The following is a 21,800-nucleotide window of genomic DNA, read 5'->3' on the forward strand; positions in this document are numbered from 1 at the left end:
GGGCAATTCTTGAGATTTGCTGAGCCACAATTCCATTTACACGTTTCTCAACAAACCGGCATGGCTACAATGACAGCCAAAAAGAATATTCTGCTGGGATCTGAAGTAAATCGGAAGAGAAGAGTTGGCAAACCGACTCCACTGTGCGCTGGCGCAGCAGGGCGCATGCCCGACCGTGAATCCTACGCACCGGGACAAGCGATCTTTTAGGTGAAGCCTGACCGCGGACTTTGCCGATTGGGCATTTTGCGTTACAGCATATGCGGCCAAGGCTCGCTGGGATGCTGCGGATTGACCCCCAGTTGTGAGCGTCGGGCAGGACGTCGTGGCCGTTTGAACCACAGATGAGACGGCCGGATTGACCACAGAGCTGCGTGGAAGGCTGTTCAAAGGCGTGTGGTTGGTAAAGGGCAAAGACAATAAGATGTCGAATCAGTGATTAAAGTATGATAATTTTGAATGTCAACAAAATGTCATGGTGCGGAGAGAATGAGACCGACTGAAAAGCCAGGGCTGTAGCTGTGATGATGCTACACTTCGAGAGACACCTGCAGTATCGTCGCCACTGAATTTCTCCTAGCACAAGTATTGCCCTTGACTATTCTATCCGCTTTCAGAATTCTAAATCATCTAAGACTTTTCTTACATCTACAAGTTCGTGATATATTTATACGGTTCTTCATTACAGACCCTTTGTGCTCCATTTTCGCAGCCGCTCCCCGTAGAACCACAATACAACTGGGGACCCAATGCCGATGAATACTGTCATGAGTCCTAAAAACGTATTCCCCCAGCCCAGACCCATAACATCATACATTCGTGGTGCAAACAAAGGGAAGCCAAATCCAGCCATCGTGCGCATGAAAGCTCCCACGGCAGCCGCCGAGGCGGCATAGCGATGGTCGTATGCATCGGTGACATATGCCTGTGCGGATTGGAAGGCGATGATCAGACCTACGGCGAGGAGGAAGCAGCCCGTATTTGGAACCATCCAGTGAAGTTGGTTCTGAGCGGACCACCCGTAGAGGAAAAGACCCGCGGGCGGGAGGATGCCGCCTATGATCATTGGTGGGATGCGCCATTCTGGTAGCCCATCCGTTGTATTGTATCGACGTTGGTAGTAAGCATATAACTGTATTGTGTTAGAGAGAGCTGTGTCTCAGTTCTGGGGTGAATTCACTTACTTTGTCCATCACAGGATGGCTTATTTGAAGTCCGACGATGAAGCCTGCGCCTAGAGACAAATAGTTCAAACTTGCCTGGCCCTTGTCCATGTCGTAGATGCCGTCCCATACTTGTTCATAAGTGGAAAGACTGCATTTTTGTTAATACCAACAGCCAACATCTTCGGAGATTTGTATTCGAATCAAATGCTACTTACACCAAATACATGATGCCATAGAGAAAGGCCCGGTACAGACTTGGAAACTGGATGGCGGGGTGGGCAAACAACATGATGAAGGGTAGGACAAGGCGTCTTCTGACAATACTGGCGTAGCTTCGATCGGGATTGTCATACTCCGTCCTTAGGTCAGGATTTCCTGTGACCTTGCGCATCTTCTTTGCCTTATCACCTAGAATCTTCGGGGCATATGTCTCGCGGAGAAAGAAGTATGCTGCTGTTTGAACTAGAAGATCGAATATTGATGTGATCCAAAAGATCCAACCCCAGTAAATCTTGTCGACCACGTAGGCGCCCATGATTGGTGCCACTGTGGGACTGATGAAGGTGAGCATTCCGTAGATGGCTTGGCCTTTGCCTCGTTCTTCTTTGCGCCAGCAGTCAGCCAGCACGCCATTGCACAGCTGCGAGGGTGAATGAAATCAGCACGGGTCGTCTTGATCTCTAGTAAACAAAGCTTACAGCTTGAGGTGCACTTCCTCCTATGCCGCTGAGGAACCGGAAGAGGTACAGTTGTTCTTTTGTCTTGGCAAAAGGGCAGACGGTATTGAAGATCAAGTAAATCAGGTTGGCCCATTGTAGAACCTTGACACGGCCGAACAATTCCGACAATGGAGCAAGAACGAACGGTCCCTGTGCAAAGCCAAGGAGGAAGATTGAAAGCACCAAGGCCCTGGCAAAACCTTCAGGTATGTCATATTGATCACCGATGTCTTCGAGGGCAGGCGTGACCATGGTGGACGAGAATGGCGAGATGAAGGTGAAGCAGGAGACGAGAATGGTCGCTGTCCATTTCCTACCAGCGGACCAATTAAGAGGATTCTCGATATCGTATGGGCTATCCCAGGTTACCTGATGAGGTTTGCTGTCGTTAGCGGCTTATCGCAAAGTTTCGCTGTTGAAGGGTATGGGTAAATCGAAAACGGTCAGCGATGTGACCACCTACCAAATTGGGATCTTGCTTTAAGCTTCTATTATTGCCTTCTCCGGCTTCTTCTTCTTCTTCTTCTTCTTCAGAAGGCCGCTCCAAGAGCGAGTCTAATGACTCTGTGGTATTGTTGCCATGGTTGAACCGTAGTACACTGTCGAGTTTGATGATAGGTGTGCTATTGGTACGAGTCTCGAAGGAGAAAGTCTGCAAGCGACTAAGCCGATGGATGCCATCTTCCGCTGGATCAGGCCTCTCGTATCGGTGTTTTCTGAGTGGCATTTTGGTTTGTGATCTACCAGTGCACCAATCACACGAACTGCCCGAGATTGCTTTGTTAAAGCCTGACGAAGAAGCATCGTTGGGCCATAAAAGGTTTTATCCAATTCCTGAACCCGCTACAGCGGTCTGGCAGAAGACGTATTGAGCCATTGTGTGTCAGTGACAAGCACGTGCTCATGGCCTGTAGGAATAGCCACAGGGGCGGAGAGAGTCCGCCGCAGCTCACATCTACTAGCCTCCGTGAATGGACATTATTTCGGTATACGAACAGCTGGCGATGAGTGGCCATGATCCGCCGAGGGTGGCTGCATTCTGGCCAAGACACACTTGTACAGCACTTGAGCAGATCAAGATACCATGCCTTGCAAAGGCCGCAGGGGCCTGTTGTTGTCGACCAGTGACGGTTATTCCCCCCGGTCGACCACTCACACCATCGGCAGTTATACCTGGGCGTGTCTTCCGATTGTTCTTTGGGGGTTGCATATAGCCCGCCGAACCCGAGGCGGTGGTATGTCCACTGACCTGATAGAGGTACTCGAGCGTGGATCAAGAGACGCCGAGAAGATTGGCTGTGTTATCGTGCCCCATCTTTCAGACCCCAACTGCACTTGTCTTTGGATGTTCCAAACTTAGCAACGACAAGCGCACCTGTGAGTGGCTATGCCACAAACGGTCGACTTTCTAGTGCCTATCAAACCAGGTGGCCAAGCACAGCTAACAGACTTGGCATTGACGTCAAATACATATCCATGTTCTGCAAGAGACACTCTGCGGCCACACAGAAGCTGGATTACTAGATTGATCGTGAGGCGCGGTCCTATCTCAGCGTGACATTGTTCAGCTTGCGATAAAAGGCGATGAACCCATGCTAGTCAAGAAAATCCCCTGAGAAATGACACACTTGAGCAAATGACGGTAGTTTCACCGTATTAGTGGACTGGGCTCGCCGCAGGACATGGCGACATCGGAATAATTCGACCGCAGACATGTTGGCAGCGAGATAGCCATCATGTCAATCATACGACTTCAAGTCCTTGTAGGTCTTTGTAAAAGGTGGCTGTGGATGATCCCCGATTGTTTCTTGCTGCTGCTAAATATGGAGTGTCAAGGCTGAGCTTGCATCCTCAAGCTCATCTGACAGCGCATTTGTCCCGGGCAGGGCTGGAAGATAGGGCTATTCTCTAGCCTCGGTGTTGGTCGACAGTGCTTCGTTCTGAAAGAGGTAGTCGAGCACGCGAGTACAAAATATCGTGATGAGAACGTCCCGAGTAATTGTCATGATAATGTTGACCAAGTCATTTGAGACAGTGCAGTGAAAGTACTCAACTGCAACACAAACCAAACGTCTCAGTCTCTGCCACTCGCTTATACGTTCACTTGCATCAATCCAACTTGGAGAATGACATCTCCATTCATCGGCAACCGAGCTCGCAAGGCGAGCGATCTTCGCAGACCACCTCCGCGGACCTCTCCTCCCTCCAGCCTGTCTCCGCCTCCGAACCGCCTCTCGCCAGGAAGCAGCATTCGTGGTAGCCACTCGCCGGTACGCAGCCGGAGTCCTCGTCCTCTGGATCTTCGTATTCTCATTGCACCATCCGGTTTCAAAGAAGCGCTTGGGCCAGAGGATGTAGCTGCGGCAATCGAAGATGGCATTCGCCGGGTGATTGTTGAGGACACTGCCACCGTCATCAAACTTCCGCTCCACGACGGTGGTGAGGGCTTCTGCAAGGCTCTTATCGCTGCCCAGGGTGGGGAAATCATTGAGACCATCGTCATGGGACCCATTGGGGAAGCTGTTCAAAGCCACTTTGGTCTTACCGGTGAAAACAAGGAAATCGCGGTCTTGGACATGGCGGCTGCTGCTGGCCTCCGGCTTGTTCCGAAGACACACCGTGACCCGACGCGGACAACAACTTATGGTGTGGGAGAATTGATGAGAACTGCTCTTAATACAGGTGCCTCGAAGATTATCATCGGTTGTGGTGACTCTGGCACCTCGGATGGTGGAGCGGGTATGCTGCAGGCCCTGGGTGTAAAACTTCTTGATGCAGATGGAAACGAGCTGCCGCCTGCCAGTGGCGGAGCTTTGCTGCCACAGCTGACTAGTATCTCCATCAAAGACATTCACCCTCGTCTTCGACCAGGAGCAGCGGATTGCGCCAAAATCGAAGCCGTCTGCAACATCAAGAACATCCTCTGCGGCCCTGACGGCGTGGCTAGAGTCTATGGTCCCCAGAAAGGTGCAACGCAAACCCAGGTCGAGGTATTATCTGACGCCCTGGACAGATTTGCAGCCGCCCTACAACCTATTCTCGCTACCGATATCTCCCACGTCCCAGGCAGTGGCGCCTCTGGTGGGCTAGGAGCAGGCTTGATGCTGCTAGGCGCTGAGCTTCGCGCCCGATCTGAAGCCATCAATGATTACTTCCACATCGACGATATCCTCGAACAGCGCTGGGACTTCGTCTTTACTGCTGAAGGGAGCTTAGACTCGCAGTCTGCCAAAGGTAAAATGACTGTTGAAGTTGCACGCCGAGCTCGCGACTATGGCGCTCAGGTCATCGCGTTGGCTGGGACCATCGGGGACGGGGCTGACACGGTGTACGAAGAGGGCATTGAGGCATTCACGAGTATTTTGAACGCGCCGCTGTCACTGGAACAGGCGATCAGTGACACCGAGAAGTTGCTCAAAGATTCGAGCGAGAGAACAATGAGGATGATTCAGACAGGGATGTCTATCAGGCAGTTGGACGGTGAATGGGAAACTCTAAATGAGAGTCGGAGGGAGTCGAACCTGGCTGGTTTGGGAATCGTCAGAGCGTTTACGAGTTGAGTTATCTTATGGCGGTTCGTCGAAACATCTATCCTGAAACCTGACACCGCTGTTCATTTCGCTTGCTTGGCTGGCTCCTTCATTATCTTTATTCCTTTATTTCATTCATCAACAGTCGCTCTCTAACTTCCATGAACGAGTAAACAATCCATGTGTTTAACACAGCACAGGTCTTCATTTCAGATTTCAATGCTGACATGTTTGAGTATGCGTGGGCCACCTGCGTCGAAGCCTTCATCGAGACCTTCACAGCCTGCAGCCTGGTCTTACGGAAACGGCCTTGTCGGCGGGTCCTCATATCCATCCACGCTCTATTGAAAGAGGATATAATTATTGTCAACTTATGTTCGCCTGAAATGGCCCGAAGACCGATAAGGCCCCATCTTTCTCTTATTTTCGCCGCAACCCTTTATTCGTCCTTGAATTGTCCAACTCAGGTGCGCACACACATAGCATGACGCCTACTCGCAATCGTCATATCTAAGACAGCGAATGCAAAAGATAATTTGATTGCATGTAGTCTAGAGTGCCCTGAGCCATTCAAGCCCGCTGCCAGGCTTTGCGTATGACGGTGGCTCCATTCCCACTTCTCCTCAACGACAGAGCCCTCTGCCCCCCTGGGGTAGCTTATTCCAAGCCTTCGGAGATCTCGACGTGCACCAAGTCATCCTGTCCATCTCCAACGAGAACATCAGCGCTGATGTGACCGCGGACGAGACTCTTCCGGGGCACAATCTGAGTGCCAGATTGGCCTTTCTTGTCTTCGATATCAAGTGTGCCTTTGCCAAGCACGTGGTCGATGTACTTCTGGCTTCTTAGCTTCACCCCAAGAATCTCAGTCCCAATTTCCCACACCGGAGTGGCACTCCAACCATGGCAGTCGCTCCGCATCATGCTCTCGCTTTCAGCCCAAGTCGTCAAGTTGTCGGCAATCATCCTCTCCCACGGCTGAATCAACGTAGACCAGCACTCTTCGTAAACATCGGCGAGGCTGACGGCCCTGAACATGTAGAATCCCAAAGCAAAGCTCGCCTTGACAAGACCATATTGTTCTCTCTGAAGAATTGATCGCCTCAAGAGCACCTTGGCGTCCTCGCCGCTGACACATCCTGCTAAGACCGCAAAGATCTGGCAGTGTTGGCTGACTTCGCCATTTGTTCCAGGCCCATCGAGGAAGAAACCGGTTTCCCTATCGAAACAGTGCTTTCTGACTGCCTCAATGAGTTCATCGCGTCTTCGAGTGTACTCTTCAGCTGTGTCATATCTTCCCAGGAAGCAGCACAACTCGCTTGCTCTGGACAAGACGTAAGCATAGACAAGAGAGTGGTACGTCGCCGATCCGGTTTTGTAATATGCCGGTGGCACAGCGAGGCCCCAAAAGCCCTTCGACGGTGTCGCCCATCCTTCAGCCCAGTCCACAAAAGCCCAAGTGTCTTGATCAAATTGGCCGACAAGGCCGGTAACTGGATTGACTCGCTGGTGGAAGTAGTTCAACACACCGTCAACGGCTCCCAAGTAGCTCCTGACCAGTGCTTCGTCTCCGAAGTGCACCATGTGGTCCCAGACCATCAGTACCCAGAACAGCGAGAAGGTGGGAATGTTTGTAGCTCGCCCAGGACACGGGGCATGAGTCTCAATCAGGCCGTCCTCGCGTCGGGTGGCGTAGAATTCTTGCATCGCTTTGCGGGCCAGGCAATCGTCGCGGGAGAGGAGGTACGTGAACAGGATCATGCTGCGTGTGTCCATGGCGAACTGATTCTGCTCGTAGAAAGGACAGTCTTCGTATGTTTCATGCATGCAATTGCGCAGGGTATTGACACTTATGTCCCAGAGCTTGCGGGTCAGGGTATCTGATGTTTGAATCTTGGTTCGTATTTCGAGGGGGTAGTGTGTTGAGCGGAAAGTGAGAGAATCAATGCTGACTGGAGCACTGGATCCGGTTGTCGTGACGGTAAGGCGAATGTAGCGGAAAGTGCGGAACCAGAAAGGAGAATAATGGTTGGATCCCTTGTGAAGGGCGTATGTGTCCTTCATCCCATACAAGATTCCATTGTTATAATCAGTTCTGTCATTTTTAACGCGGCTAGTGACTGATTCCATCGGAGCTTCATAGCATTCGGAACAGAGTATCTCGACTCTTGGCGCCGATGTATTGTTGTCGAATTCATTGGAAGTCATAAGGAGGTCTATGAATCCAGTTGTCAACTCACTTGTCTCGATCTCAACCCAGTGTGATGAGTTCGCAGGAACGCTGACCGCAGCGTTTCCTGAAAGCAGCTGTCTCCACTCTTCGGCCGACGCTGGGTCTGAACATCTCACGACACCATCGAAGCGAGTGGTGTTTTCTGGCAAAACTGGTATGCCTCTGGGGAACAATCGCCAAGGATCGACCATGGGAGACATTTTTCGTTGAGGTGTTGCGGGTATCGCGGCAGGCCAGGTACTGTCATCGAATCCTGCCAGTTGCCAGCCATTTTGCAGCTTGCTGCCATCCACATTTTCATTTAGGCTGAGAAATTGAGGTCCCAGCCTGTAATCCCAGTCTTCATCTGGAACTAGACTTGTTGCAGTATCCTTGCATGTTTTCCACCCATAATCGGTACCGAGATTGAGGTCCTAGAAGACAGTTTATCAGAGGTGAAATAGCAAGAGCCAACATTAGAGAAAAACTTACCCCAACTTCGCAGCTTAGAATGAAGCCTGGAAATGGGCTCCTGATCATGCTAAGGCAGCCATCATGGCTACTTGAGAAGCGCAAAACTCTCGCTGCCAATACATTTGAGCCTTGTTTGAGATGTCCGGCTATGTTTATCGTGTCGTAATACCACCGGGAAAGATAGCTCTTGGCCGGCCCGAAGCCGACGCTCACTCCATTTAGATACAAGCGAAAGCGAGTATCAGCTGACACATGCAAGAGGACTTCTGATGCCGGCTCCCTTTCGAGCTCAAAGGTCTTCCGAAACAAAACAAATTGTCCCTTGGCCGCTGAATCATCGAAATTCGGCGTCCATATCCAACTGGACTTGCCTGGAACAAATGGTGAATTTTGCATGTTTTACCTTGAGCTGCCTTGATAATAGCCCCAGTTTGATGGCAACGAATGAGAAAGAAGGAACAAAGTGCCGCAAGGACTCAACTAATTGTTTTCTTGATCAGCATGTTGTGTGCGGAGATAACGTCGAACAGAGCCGCGTAAGGCTGTGTCCGGGATAGCCGGCGGATAAGCCGCTGATGCAAACAGGGGTTTTTCATAGTGAGTCGGCGGGTTTTCCGAGTGCAGGACCCACAAAACTAAGCGTCTTCCCCGTGGGGTAGGCTGAGATACTCTGTTGAATACCGGGGATGGCGGTGGCCTCGCTGCAACAGTTCCCGAGACTGTAATTGACAAACTATTGTGATCCACTTTCTCTTTTCTGCTCTCCTTCCTCTTCTTTCTGATACCGAACACGACAATCATCTACCTCCAGAGACCTGTTCACTTTTCTGACCAACATTTTCTTTGAATATCAAAATGGGGCCTGAGACTGGACTACAGCCGCTCCCCGAAGAGCAGAAGTCGCAGACTGCCCATATTGAGGAGGCAAATCAATCATCATTTGGACAAGATGCCGGGCACGACTCTTTGCTGGACGAAGATAGACTTGGTGTCGCCCAGACTCTACTCAAGAATCCAATCATTATCCTGTGTGCTTTGTATGGCAATATCGGGGCATTGATGTATGGCTTCGACAATATCACCTTGTCTCTTTGTCTAGACATGCAACCGTTTGTGTGAGTAGTACTTGCGATTCCTGATACTGACGATGTGCCCGATATGCTGACTTCGTATTCAATTCGCAGTAAACAATTCGGCATCCTCGAAAATGGCGAATATATCATCCCAGCTTACTGGCAATCATTGTGGAATGCCATTCCACAACTCACGACAGCACTCGGAGCTTGGGTATCTGGACCCATCTCAGATCGACTCGGCCGTCGGTATACAATGCTCATCGCGGGCGCCTTATCGATAATTGGGGTGGCAGTGGTGTTCACTTCCTCTGCAAGCCCGCAATTTCTGGTGGGAAAGATGATCAATAGCCTCGGTCTCGGCATGGCACTTGCTTCTGGGCAGACATATATATCAGAAATCGCACCGACAAAGATCAGAGGTATCGCGCTGGCCGTATACACTGTGTCTTTGGTATGTACCCACCTCAGCATTCATTCCACGTTCATTGTTATTACCAAAGACTGACTATTGTGTTTTTATTAGAGTGTCGGGTACCTCATCGCCGCATCTGTCTCACTTAGCCGTGTCACAATCATGGACCAGTCATCGTACAAAGTAGTTTTTGCTGCGGAGTGGATTTGGCCGGCGCTTCTTGTCCTCGGCGCTTTCATCGTTCCAGAGTCACCATACTACCTCATTCGCAAGAACCAGACAGACTCCGCTACCAAGGCCCTTACCAAGCTACATCGAACCAACACTTGGATTCAAGTTCAAGCCCGCCTCAAGACTATGCAAGAGACCATTCAACGCGAAGCTTTGGTCGAATCCGGAGAGGCATCATTCCGTGACTGCTTCAGGGGTACAAATTGGCGACGAACTCGTATTGTGCTATACGCCAATGGCCTTTCGCAAATGACAGGCGCAACCTTCATCAACAACTCACCTTACTTCATGGTTCTCGCGGGCTTGTCCGCAACAAACACGGCTATGATGGTAGAAGTCGGCATCGCCATGTCTATATTTTCCAGCATCTTGACCCTCTGGGCGATGGCACGTGTCGGTCGTCGGACCATCGTCTTGTCAGGTATTGCCCTCGCTGCTGTTCTTTTCTTCATCATGGGCATTGCCGCGTCTGTGCCAACACAATCCTCGGCGTCTTTGTGGTGCGTGGCAATCACCTTACAGATGGTCTGGCTCAGCATTGGCCCTGCCAACGGCCCTGCTCTTGCGGTCGCTGCAGAGGTTTCCAGCATCAGACTGAGAGCCAAGACGCTGGCCATAGGCTTCTTTTTCAACTACTTCTACAGCACGATATGGAACATTGTCGTCCCATACATGTTCAACCCTACCGAGGGAAATCTCGGGGGCCTCATGGGTTGGATCTTTTTCGCCACGTCAGTTGTTGCTTTTGGAGTGATGTGGATTGAGCTGCCCGAAACCAAGGACCTGTCTTTTGAGCAGATCGATCGGCGGTTCGAGCAGAAGGTCATCACAAGAGGTTTTGCGAACTTGTCCATCGACCCTAGTATTTCAACCAAATTGGATGACATCGAAATGGGAGGTGTCGCGAATGCGGAGGGATCAGGCCGTTGAAGGCTGGGGATGTGGATTTGGATCTTGTAGATGGTGAACACTTGATTTCATTTGCAGACACCATTTTTCGAAAGCCTGTGATAATGAAGAGACTGTTGCATTGGCAAAAGAAAATGTGCGCACATCGCAGTCCAGAGGAATCCTTTCAGCTCAGTTTCATGGAACGGACAGACTTACCGAGGCCGGAACCACGTATGCTATCCACTTCTCAGGCGTATGAATGAGACGATGACCCACAAGAGGTTTATTGAGCCCAATGTTTAACTACATAGAAACTTTGGCGAATCTCGAGTCTGAAGGAGCGCGTATCTAAAACATACCCAAATCTCCGAGTGTCCTTGTCTTTACCCCTTTCCGTTCTCACTGGCACTCTGGCATTAGTAATGAATAATCCAGATTCCATTTTCACCGTACTTTTGGGACTAGTCTGTCAGACCTTAGGGAAAATATCCTCAGCGCAGAAGGGAACTTCAGTTAATATGTTTCGATATGTTGGTGCAGGGAATCCTTGCTTGTGCTGATGTGGAGGATCGCCATAAAATCGTTGAGCCGCAAACCTTAATCCGACTTCGCAAATATGGTTATTATTTTTCCCCAATACATATTGAACCTGGGACATTTTCCAACTTTCAATTAAGAAAAATAAGCGGTTTTGGGGTTCGGAAAATGATTCCCCTTTAAGGTGAAATGCGTCCTAGTGGCCGTGTTGTTGCGGATTGAGGCTTTGCGGGGCCAGCAGCCGCCCCTTTAATTTCTTGCCGCGCGTTGCTCGGCGATGTTGTCCGAGGTGCTTTTCGGAACATGGCCTACCGTTTTATCCTTGCCGACGGCAGCCCCTTTCCACCTGTTGAAATGCTGGAATTTTTGGCCAATACTTGTTTCGTTTCTTCCTGTATCTTTGTTTCCATTCCACACCTTGTTTAGTTTCATTTGCAGCGGCGTCCAGCAGCATTTTTTTCGTTCATTTCTTGAGATCGCTCACGGAACTGGTTTCCATTCCATCCACTCTTTACTTACACACTAGAAACAGCTCAAAATGTTCTCTGTCAGCCAAATTATTGCCTTGGCTACGGCCTTGTCTTCTGCCTCTGCTGCGTGCGTTCCAAGGGGAAGCTCCGGCTCCGGCTCCGAGACGACTCCAACTTCGGCTGCGCCGACGACCACCTCGTCTTTGGTCGCCAGCAATCTCCCGGTTCAAGCTGTTTCTACCTCGGCCTCGAGCGCTGCCCCGACCAGCTCTGCAGCTGCCGCTTCGTCCTCCTCATCAGCATCCAGCGATGGCACCAAGTATTTTGCCGTGTTGTCAGTGAATACTTATCCCTGCAAACCTGACCTTGATTTCTAACCTTTCTCAAATTCTAGTGGTGACTCGTACTCGTCAACCGGCTTCTACATCGAGGGAGGCTTCCCCTCGGCCTCAAATCCTTTAGGATCAGGCGGCTCCACCACCACTGGCGGTCTGAACTGGGTCGGCATGGTGACCGAGCAGCTTAACAGCTCCCTGGTGCTTACCTACGACTTTGCTTATTATGGCGCTGACATCTCTAATGCCATTATCAACACTGGCGTCACTACAGACTTGATTGCACAGGTGGGCGAGTTTGAGGACAACTTGGTTCCCGCCCCGACCGAGGCTCCGTGGACGGCTGAGAACCTGCTTGTTGCCGTCTGGATAGGCATCAACGATATTGGTCAATGCTTTTGGCAATCTTCTCAGTATACAACATGCCCCATTGATGAGGCACTGACAAAGTACTTCGATCTGTTGCAAAACTTGTACACAGACGGCGCGAGAAACTTTGTGCTCAACACAGTTCCGCGTGAGTCCCCCTTTCCGTGAAAAATACGAGGTCACCGTTGTGATTGAATTATAACTGACGCTTCTTTTACTGCAGCCTTTTACAAGGCGCCAGCGTTCAAGGACCAGTCTGAAACTTCCGTGGAGGGGCTCATCTCCAACCTCGACTCGTTCAACTCCAAGCTCGCCACGAAGCTTGCTGACTTCAAGTCCAGCAACACCGGTGTCACTGCTCAGGTCTTCAACACCACCTCGTATTTCTGGGAGGTCTTCAATGACCCGACCTCATTCGGCCTGGACAGTGACATCACAGCTGCGAATGCGGACGGGACTTCTGCCGTGTGGTATGACAACTACCACCCTGGACAGGCTATTCACACTTTGGTTGCCAAGGGATTCGTGGCCGCCTTGGCGGACTTCTTTTGAGGGAGAGATAAGAGGTAGTACATGGATGCTCACATGAGCTTCTTGATGGAGGCCGAGGTGACAAGCGTTTTGACGTGTACATATTTCAAGCCGCAATGCAACTGCACATACAGAGAATTTATCGAATGAGACTTCATCTCTCGAGCAGAGCAAACCCAACCGCTTCCGTTTTGAATGTGAAGTGACAAGCAATGTTCTTCTTTTGATACCAGAGACCGTCGCTATTGTCTCAGCCGAATCAAGGTTTCCCCTATCCAAACCTAGTCATCTGTGAGCCTGGAGACATTGCGCGCACAATTTACATCGCGTGACAAAGCTGATTATTTGCCACTTGAAAATGTAAAGACAGCACGGTTTTCACATGCAAGGGTCTGGTACCGCTTTAGTCAGACATGATTCCTTGTGGATGGGGATACGTGCATGCTGTGCCGTGAAAGGCGTTCTTGGCGATGGCGGTGGGAATGGCAGAATTTATTCTTGAGACAATAATGTCCCGAGACTGTCGCAACAGAATGTCCGGGCAGTAGAGCAATGTCGGTGCACTGGTAGTCAATGTTGAAATCGACCAGGACAAACGTCTCAACGTATCTCTCAAAATAATGATCTCTTGAATACTTTGAATACCCACTCAGCCAGAACAGAGAAGCGGTGCAAGACATCTGTCGGCCGCTATGAACTCTCGCTGCGTCATAAAAGTGTGCTGGCCAGCCAAGACTGATCCATGAGGTGCGGCTTAAATGTAAGGGTGCGGCGAGTGACCCGAGATGAGAAGCTTAAAATCCGGTTGGCTACGCCTGAAGGGGAACGGTCTTCAACCAAGTAATTTCTTCTACGCGTGAGTAAAACGTGACCCGAAGATCATGACAAGGTGTCAGCTAAGCGTGTCTAGAGTGTCATAGATCATGTGGGACGACCTTATATGGCGAGTTTTAAGGTGCGAAACCAAGCAAATGGACGTCCGGAACTTGCGATATCATTTCTGAAGTTACTGACGAACAGGTGACCAGCTCTGAGACCACAATTGTGTATCCCCACGGCGAGCCCGTAGCTTCGACGCAGAACCTTATTGATCCTTGAAAGGAGGCTGGGTTTGAGTCCATCCTCAATGACAAGTTCAGCCGACGGGCCGGATGAGGCTCGAGTTCTGGCTTCGGGGAGAAGGTTTTGAGACATGGGGCGCCGAAGGCATATGAGGATGCTTAATCTGGTGATGCGTATAGTGGCATCAGGGCGCCCGCTCGAAAGTTCGGACACAACGCCCGTAGGCGCCGCCTCGCATGAAGACTATGCCCGCGCCGGGCAACTGTGTCATCTGTCAAACCAAGCATTGTCCTAAGTGACTTCGGCTTAACCTTGTTCGGGCGATTCTACCACCCAGAAAATTAAGCCTTGCTTCAAAGATGCTAAGCGCAGCCACTTTGTGGCGCCTTGGCAGTTCGACCCCTGTCGATCGGACACGCGCAGGACAGTTTCATCACGAAGCCGAACCCCTTGATAGCATATAGGACAAACTTTACGGGAGTTGTCGTCTCGTGTGTGTTCGGAGGAAAGCCAATCGGGCATGACCCAACCTACTTTCTCACCTCTGGGAAGGAAATATAAGACGATTCGGTCGAGAGCTGCCAGGCACTATGTTCAGGCTTGACCGCCACCACCATCTGTTTCTATTCATTGAGAGGCGAGTACATGAGGATGTCCAGCTTTACGAAAGATAAACTAACACCCACTTAGCTGTGCTCAACCGTCTCGGCGACCACTTTTAATTGAACAGTCCCTCGTTTAACGTACTATCTACTCGTCTAATTATTGCAAATATGAAGCTGTCCCTGGCTCTCGTTACCCTCTTGGCGACTTTCACCGTAGCCTTGCCTCAGAACAAAGCCGGGCAAGGCACTCAGGCCCAGACCCAGGCTCAAGCTCAAAAGCAACAAGGCAAGGCCAATGGTGCACAGGCCAAAGGACAGGGCAATAATGCTGCTGCTGCCGCTGCTAATGCCGCTGCCGCAAAAGCTCCTCCTGCTGCGGCCGCAGCTGACAACGGAGTGAATGCGAAGGCCAACAATGGCGCAGACGTGAGTTCAGCCAGCGTCCATTGCCACGGATAGCGGAGAATATGAACACCGAGACTTACCTAACATGTAGGGTATAACCGCCGCCGCCAAGGTGGACGCTGCTGTGTTGCTGTCTCAAAATGGTGACGGTACGTCAATGGCCCGCAGCTCCCATGTAGCCAAAGAACATCTAGCTTATAATGACAACTACTAGCCGGAGCCGCCGACTCTGGCGCAGCCTTCGAGAAGGCCGTCCAGGCCATCGTGGACTCTGGCAATCAGGCCGATGTCGCAACCCTGAAAGCTGCCGGAGTCGATGTCGATGCAGTCACTGGGGGAGGCGGTGCCGCTGCGAAGCAGGGCGGCCAAGGCCAGGCTGCTCAAGGAGCTGCTGCTGCTGCCGCGGCGGCTAAGAAGGGAGGCCAAGGACAGGCTGCCCAAGCAGGCGCTGCTGCGGCCCAAAAGGGAGCTCAAGGCCAGGCTGCTCAAGGACAGGCTGCTCAAGGCCAGGCTGCTCAAGCAGCCGGTACTGCTGCCAAACAAGGCGCTCAAGGTCAGGCACAGCAGGCTAAAGGAGCCGCGAATGCAGCTCAAACCCAAGGAGACGCAGCTGCGAATTAGGTTCCGAGTGATACTTGAATAGTACGATCAATCTCGTTTTTCTTCCAGATGAAATTCATGTTTACTTTTGACCTCTTGTCTAACGCCTAGTGCAGAGGAGTTGGCCTGCTTCACATCTTCCCCTCTCTCCTTTTCCCGTCTGAAGTATTGGCGCGCGCTCCTAAGTCTGTCTAATCCTTGATCCCTGTCTCAATTCTATACCCTGTGGACGTATATGTGCAGGAATCCGAGTCAATTAAGGATGAGGAAGTGACCGGGTCATGAGAGCCATACTTGCATGGAATTGCCATTGTCGACTAATCTATAGCTTCCAAGGATACCAAGGTTGTGCAAAATATTCACAAAATTGGAAAGTGACAAGATAGACGTTACTTATACATAGATATCTACAGATAGTTGTGCAAGTCACAAGAGCTTACGTCGTCAGACGTGATCGCACGGACGTCTTCTTCCTGGAGCAAGACTTTCTGACTACATGCCGAGTTGTTCGTGGTTCTGAGGGAACCCTCCCTATTCTCGCTCGCAACATTGAGTTGATGCAACTTAAACTCTTGCTTTATGTTTATTTTGAACATCATTCACATGCCACAGGCGGCACTGTCCCCGATCCATATTATTCGGTCGTCTTCCATCTTGGCGTGACTTCGTTTTGATTTGTCCCTCTCTCCCAGGTGTGGAAAAGCAAATTGGTGATGTGCCTCAATCATACGGTGGTAGGCATCTTACTGTTGCATCACCTAGTCCATATTGGACTAGCACGCGCATGTGGTAAGCCGGGGGGCATCCGTATCATGCTGACACCCACAGCCACGCCCGTTATCAACAACACTCGTCAGAATCTTCGCTAACCGATATCATCTCAATCGCTCGACGCTCTGAGAAGCGATTTTGGTGACCATGGCCGGCAATGCAGGTTCAGTCGCCGTGGTCTTGGCTCTTTTTGCCACGTCAATTCTAGCGACAGTACCGCAACCTCTCACATTCACTCACCGCGGGGCCGCATCCGTGTTGCCGTTGCTGCTTGATGCGACTCTGACAGATCTTTCTCTCGGGCTTGAAAGCGGCGCATTCACCAGTGCGGATCTCGTTCAAGCTTACGTCGCCCGGATCGAGGAAACAAATCACCGCCTGCATGCCGTCACAGAAATTAACCCTGATGCTCTCAGTATCGCCGTATCCCTCGATATAGCCCGACAAAATGGAGATGTCCTCGGTCCCTTGCACGGGATACCCGTCCTTATCAAGAACAACATCGCCACGGCAGACAAAATGAACACCACCGCCGGATCGTATGCACTCCTAGGCGCAACAGTACCGTATGATAGTACTGTTGCTGCAAAGCTCCGTGAAGCAGGTGTAATCATCCTAGGAAAGTCCAACTTGAGCCAGTGGTCAGAGGCAAGGAGTCAAAATTCGAGCAGTGGATGGTCTGCGCATGGTGGGCAGACTGAAGCTGCTTACTATCCGGGTCAGGATCCTTGCGGATCTTCAGCGGGAAGTGGCGTCGCAACTTCTCTTGGGTTAGCGTGGGCCACACTGGGTACGGAGACTGCGGGTTCGATACAGTGCCCGGCCTGCTTCAACAATGTCGTTGGAAGTAAGTTGTTTTCCGCAGATTATGTTTTCCCCCAGGGCGATCTTCGTTGGTGAATTCTGCCTAAGCGATCGGCATCCACCGTGAATTTGTTGGCAGTCCACTTGACTAACAATGACCCAGTCAAGCCCACTGTGGGACTCACCTCGCGACATCTTGTGATCCCGATTTCCGAACACCAAGATACCGTGGGACCACTGGCGCGGACCGTGAAGGACGCAGCTTTTCTACTCAGTGCTATTGTGGGCAAGGACACTTTGGACAATTACACCTCTGCTATTCCTTTTGGTACCAATGGGTTCCCCGATTACGTTTCGGCATGCCAGCTCGCGGCTCTCAAAGGCAAGCGCATTGGGGTCACTCGCGGGCTCATCGACTTCTCCGAGTTTGGCATACCTGAAGCAGTCGCCGAGCCCCTGATAGCCGCCTTCAACGATTCTCTGGCCGTCATTCGCTCCGCTGGTGCAGAAGTTATCGACGACATTTTCCTTCCCGGCTGGAAATCATATGTGGAGGGCCAATACATGTCGAGCGTCCTTCGTGCGGACCTTCTCACAGACATCGCGAGATATCTCTCTCACCTTGATTCAAACCCAAATAATATCTCCTCACTGCAGGATGTCTGGAACTTCACTCGTCATTTTCCAGAGGAGGAGTACCCAGCCCGCGACACCTACGTATTTGATCTTGCACTTGAGAGCGGCTTGAACAACACCCATCCTGACGTTTGGTTTAACCGTACATACGGTATGCAATTGATCGGAAACCTGGGAATTCTAGGCGCGATGAAGAACCACTCGCTGGATGCCATTGTGCTGCCCACATATTTCGCGGAGTACCCACCAGCAATGCTGGGTACTCCAGCGGTGACTGTTCCAATGTGCCGGTATCCGGACGACATGCCGATCATAAAGAATAATTTTGGTAATCTTGTCGAGATTGGGCCAAACGTGCCTTTCGGCATCAGCTTCTTAGGGGAGAGTTTCTCCGAAGAGAAGCTCATAGGCATGGCGTACGCATTCGAACAAAGGACGATGGTCAGACAAAAGGTCCGTCCGTACATGTACCCTAAATCGGAAATCAGGGATTTCGTCCACGCCACTGTGGAATCGGATGAGTTGGAGTTATGAGCATGTGGATAGAACCTTGCCATTCTTGAGGCTGTCCTTTCTGCGACGGTCAGCGCTTCCACATTCTCTCCACGGGCGACGCGACTCATGGCTGGAGTCATGTTATCGTGTACTCCGTGTCATCCCGTTTCGGCATGTTGAGGACGATCCAGGCTGAAAACCAGAGCTGAGAGGCGGGGTCGACATGCATTACAGCCTGTCATTGCGTCACACAGTGGCCTGTATGGCAATATGAAGGTCGCGAAGATCATCAGCCAAGGAAAACAGTTGAAGTAGGGATCGTTCATCAGGTAACAATTCGGATTTGATGTACCCTGACCGTCTTTATTAGCCGTTCGTGTTGAAAAATGCTTGAAATTGTGCAGCGAGTCATATAGGGCTGAAGTGGATATTGTCAAGCCCAATCGGGCGGACGACCCAGCATTATGGACATCTTGATTGGTGTAAAGGAGTTCGCGATGTTTGAGGTTATTTGAAGCTTGGATGATCCCCAGCGTTATTCCAATTTAGGCCTCCCCTGATGAAAGGCTCGTGGCCTTTCCGAGCTCTGGTATTTTGTTCACATGGTCCGGCCGGGGATAACCTTTTCTATCCTTTGACTAGACCCGTGCACTAGTCGACTTTGCCATCTCGCCCCAGACATCACTTGTCTACCTTGAGACATGGCCGCCTCGGTGGGCATTGAGCTCCAGCAGCGCTCACGGGTAGGCGACTCAACACAGCCACCCCGTGGAGAATCCTCCTCCAATGCCGCCAGTGCGCGAAGCTCCCTGGAAATTGAACCTTCTCACGCAACAGCGAACCCTGACATGAAGTCCCACGGTATGACGGCAACAGATAAAGAAATTGGAACATGGTCGGCGAAATCATCACCCACGATGGAAGCGGGGAGGTCAACAGATCCAGATACGCCATCTTGGCCTTTCCAAGAAGACCACCAGCCTCGGCACAACCAGCACCCGAGCGGATCAAGGAACGCAAGATCGCCAAGCCATCTTTCTGAGGTTCTTCAACACTGGTTCCTTGAGATTCTTACCATCCTGGTCGCAGTCCTCCTCATAGCCGCCATCATCTTTCTCCTGGCGCATTATGACAGGAAAACCATGCCAGAATGGCCGTTCGACATCAATCTCAACACTGTAATCGCTTTGCTGTCGACATTTCTGCGGGCAGCAATGCTTGCGGCTGTCGCTGAGATCGTTGGTCAGATTAAGTGGACATGGTTCACCGAACGCACACGACCCCTACACCACCTGCAAGACTTTGACTCTGCCTCTCGATCCGTACTCGGAAGTCTGCGGTTGTTGGCGGTCGTCTTGTGGAATTTTGGCTGGACCTCTGCTGGACTATTGGGCATCGCAGCTGCATTGGTCACGATTGCCAGCCTCGCAGTGGGTCCATTTACCCAACAGGCACTGAAAACAGCAATGTGTCCAACGTTGCTGCCAAATGCGAGGGCAGAGATTCCATCCGCCAATTATGTTCCAGGAAGGTCAGCCTATTACCGTATCGGAGCGGGAACGTTCGAGCTCGAAATCGATATGAAGGGTGCCATGATCGGAGGACTCACAAATCCTGATGGCAAGGACAATGAAGTCGAGGTCTCCTGTGCTAGCTCGAACTGCACATGGGAGGATTATGGCACTGGTGCGACCCACGCGAGTATAGGTCTCTGCAGTGCATGCCTGGACACGACAAAGTATGTCAGTGGACCTGACAAGGGAGGCAATCTGACTCTGCCAGACTATGAGGCCTTCATCAATTATGGCCCAGGCGGACAGTACATGTGGGTGGGCTACAGCAATCTCACTTGGGCAACTGATCTCTTCAGTGAGGACTTCGCTACAGCAGCAAGTGTGGCCATCAGCAACTTTAGCATGCTGCTGTCCTCAACGTCGCCCTGCACAAAGAGGCCCAACTCGGGTTTTTACGACTGTCCGCACAAGATTTCACAATCCGATAATCAGTACTTCGACGGTCTCGGTGACTACATTGCCACCTCATGCACGCTTTACCCCTGCATGAAGGAGTACCGCGGGCGATATAGAGGAGGCAGATACTCGGAGGAAATTGTCCGAACGAAACCCGCGCTTCCCAACAAGCAGGAAACAAGTTCGTATACCTACACATGGAACTACACTGCCGTTCGCTCGCCTTGCATTCTTGACGACGGTGATTACTTCACCAATATTAGCAACACGTCTCTCGCCTCGCACATCATGAACGCCAGTACCTGGTACATGCCGAATAACATGTCAGCCGCGCCGCACATTTCGGGTCGAACCTGGGCAAACATATCACTAACCAACCAACTGGACAATACCGTTACGAACACCAGCGTGCCAAACGCCTGCCTCTACAAGATGGACGGGACCTACGCGTCAGCCATGAGCAACCAGATGAGCAACTCACTCTTCTCTGGAGACTGCTCCTACGACAGCTCGCAGGCGGGCCACATCAACTGTGGCGACTCATGGTGGCTCGCACCGCTGTGGGGCCAAATGAACGCCACATTCGAGTCCCTCGACCAAGCCATCGAGGACTTTGCCACTACCGTCACAAACAAGCTTCGCATGACCGGCAACGGGCCGGACGTCAAGGTGGGGGACACCCCTCAGCGTTCGTCGACGCTGGGACTGGTCTATGAGAGCTCCACGTGCACGTATTTCGACCAGCGGTGGGTGTCCCTACCGATAATCCTAGTTTTGATCTGTGCCGTGCTCCTCCTGTGGATCATCGTCAAGAATTATACCGATCCGGATCAGCCCGTGTGGAAAGGGAGCTTGTTACCGTTGATGTTCTTCGGGCTCCACGGCCCCGGCGGATCGTCCCATGATCGAAGGGATGGTGATGGGCTCAATAGGAGTGAAACGTTTGTAAGGAGTAATGGCCGTGCGGCGCCTGAGCTGGGCAGGATTCGTGACGAAGCAGGCCGCATGTGGGTCAGATTTCACGGCGGTAAGGACCCTGGGTTCGTCGATCTGGGTACTCCGAAGAATCATCGAGACGCCGAAGCGAGTGTTTCCTCTTTATTGGCAGATCAAGGGCAGTCTAAGCGACGGTCTCAATGGCTAGACGCCGATATCCCTCCTGGAAGGCCGAGGAGAGGGACAATTTTGTAGTATAATCAGTTTAGATATTAGTAGACTTTAAATCATAATAGTATAGTCCTATATGACGTTCTCTATTTTACCGAAAGTCCAAGTCCTGACATGACAGAGCTACTATGCCAATACTCACGACTGAATGATCAACGTAATTATGAAGAGACAGTTTTATGACTATAGCAAACAGGTTTGGGCTCTGAGGTTCAGAGGCACGTTTGTGCTCTTCCACGTGCCTCCCGTAGATACACAAAGTGGTTCATGCCGAGACTCCTCTGTTTCGTCGTCCAGAATGGATTCCCACCGTAAGAGAATGATTCAGCCTT

At 51.2% G+C, this 21,800-nt stretch overlaps 8 protein-coding genes across 8 annotated transcripts; 6 read left to right on the forward strand and 2 right to left on the reverse strand.

Moving 5' to 3' along the window:
• Nucleotides 1-682: 682 nt before the first annotated feature.
• J7T55_003921 (MFS multidrug transporter) lies at nucleotides 683-2,612 on the reverse strand (the record flags this gene model as incomplete). The annotated part of the gene is made up of 5 exons (XM_053143277.1): nucleotides 683-1,132; nucleotides 1,185-1,314; nucleotides 1,382-1,806; nucleotides 1,865-2,254; nucleotides 2,349-2,612. The coding sequence occupies 5 exons, from the start codon at nucleotides 2,610-2,612 to the stop codon at nucleotides 683-685; spliced, it is 1,659 nt and encodes a 552-aa protein (XP_052994163.1).
• A 1,399-nt stretch (nucleotides 2,613-4,011) lies between these two features.
• J7T55_003922 (glycerate kinase) lies at nucleotides 4,012-5,445 on the forward strand (the record flags this gene model as incomplete). The annotated part of the gene is made up of 1 exon (XM_053143278.1): nucleotides 4,012-5,445. One exon carries the CDS (start codon nucleotides 4,012-4,014, stop codon nucleotides 5,443-5,445), a length of 1,434 nt encoding a protein of 477 aa, XP_052994164.1.
• A 627-nt stretch (nucleotides 5,446-6,072) lies between these two features.
• On the reverse strand, nucleotides 6,073-8,497 carry J7T55_003923 (Six-hairpin glycosidase-like protein; the record flags this gene model as incomplete). Its single annotated transcript, XM_053143279.1, has 2 exons — nucleotides 6,073-8,061; nucleotides 8,120-8,497. The coding sequence occupies 2 exons, from the start codon at nucleotides 8,495-8,497 to the stop codon at nucleotides 6,073-6,075; spliced, it is 2,367 nt and encodes a 788-aa protein (XP_052994165.1).
• Nucleotides 8,498-8,956: 459 nt separating this feature from the next.
• J7T55_003924 (uncharacterized protein) lies at nucleotides 8,957-10,750 on the forward strand (the record flags this gene model as incomplete). Its single annotated transcript, XM_053143280.1, has 3 exons — nucleotides 8,957-9,216; nucleotides 9,286-9,628; nucleotides 9,701-10,750. The coding sequence occupies 3 exons, from the start codon at nucleotides 8,957-8,959 to the stop codon at nucleotides 10,748-10,750; spliced, it is 1,653 nt and encodes a 550-aa protein (XP_052994166.1).
• A 1,036-nt stretch (nucleotides 10,751-11,786) lies between these two features.
• On the forward strand, nucleotides 11,787-12,974 carry J7T55_003925 (uncharacterized protein; the record flags this gene model as incomplete). The annotated part of the gene is made up of 3 exons (XM_053143281.1): nucleotides 11,787-12,052; nucleotides 12,113-12,570; nucleotides 12,646-12,974. 3 exons carry the CDS (start codon nucleotides 11,787-11,789, stop codon nucleotides 12,972-12,974), a joined length of 1,053 nt encoding a protein of 350 aa, XP_052994167.1.
• A 1,814-nt stretch (nucleotides 12,975-14,788) lies between these two features.
• On the forward strand, nucleotides 14,789-15,646 carry J7T55_003926 (uncharacterized protein; the record flags this gene model as incomplete). The annotated part of the gene is made up of 3 exons (XM_053143283.1): nucleotides 14,789-15,046; nucleotides 15,117-15,174; nucleotides 15,240-15,646. The coding sequence occupies 3 exons, from the start codon at nucleotides 14,789-14,791 to the stop codon at nucleotides 15,644-15,646; spliced, it is 723 nt and encodes a 240-aa protein (XP_052994168.1).
• An 897-nt stretch (nucleotides 15,647-16,543) lies between these two features.
• Nucleotides 16,544-18,808, forward strand: J7T55_003927 (amidase; the record flags this gene model as incomplete). The annotated part of the gene is made up of 4 exons (XM_053143284.1): nucleotides 16,544-17,243; nucleotides 17,364-18,363; nucleotides 18,535-18,642; nucleotides 18,736-18,808. The coding sequence occupies 4 exons, from the start codon at nucleotides 16,544-16,546 to the stop codon at nucleotides 18,806-18,808; spliced, it is 1,881 nt and encodes a 626-aa protein (XP_052994169.1).
• Nucleotides 18,809-19,032: 224 nt separating this feature from the next.
• On the forward strand, nucleotides 19,033-21,492 carry J7T55_003928 (uncharacterized protein; the record flags this gene model as incomplete). Its single annotated transcript, XM_053143285.1, has 1 exon — nucleotides 19,033-21,492. The coding sequence occupies one exon, from the start codon at nucleotides 19,033-19,035 to the stop codon at nucleotides 21,490-21,492; it is 2,460 nt and encodes an 819-aa protein (XP_052994170.1).
• Nucleotides 21,493-21,800: the final 308 nt, after the last annotated feature.

This window comes from Diaporthe amygdali (genome assembly GCF_026229845.1).
Source record: "Diaporthe amygdali strain CAA958 chromosome Unknown NODE_13_length_1014660_cov_65_381101, whole genome shotgun sequence".
NCBI classification, from domain to species: domain Eukaryota; kingdom Fungi; phylum Ascomycota; class Sordariomycetes; order Diaporthales; family Diaporthaceae; genus Diaporthe; species Diaporthe amygdali.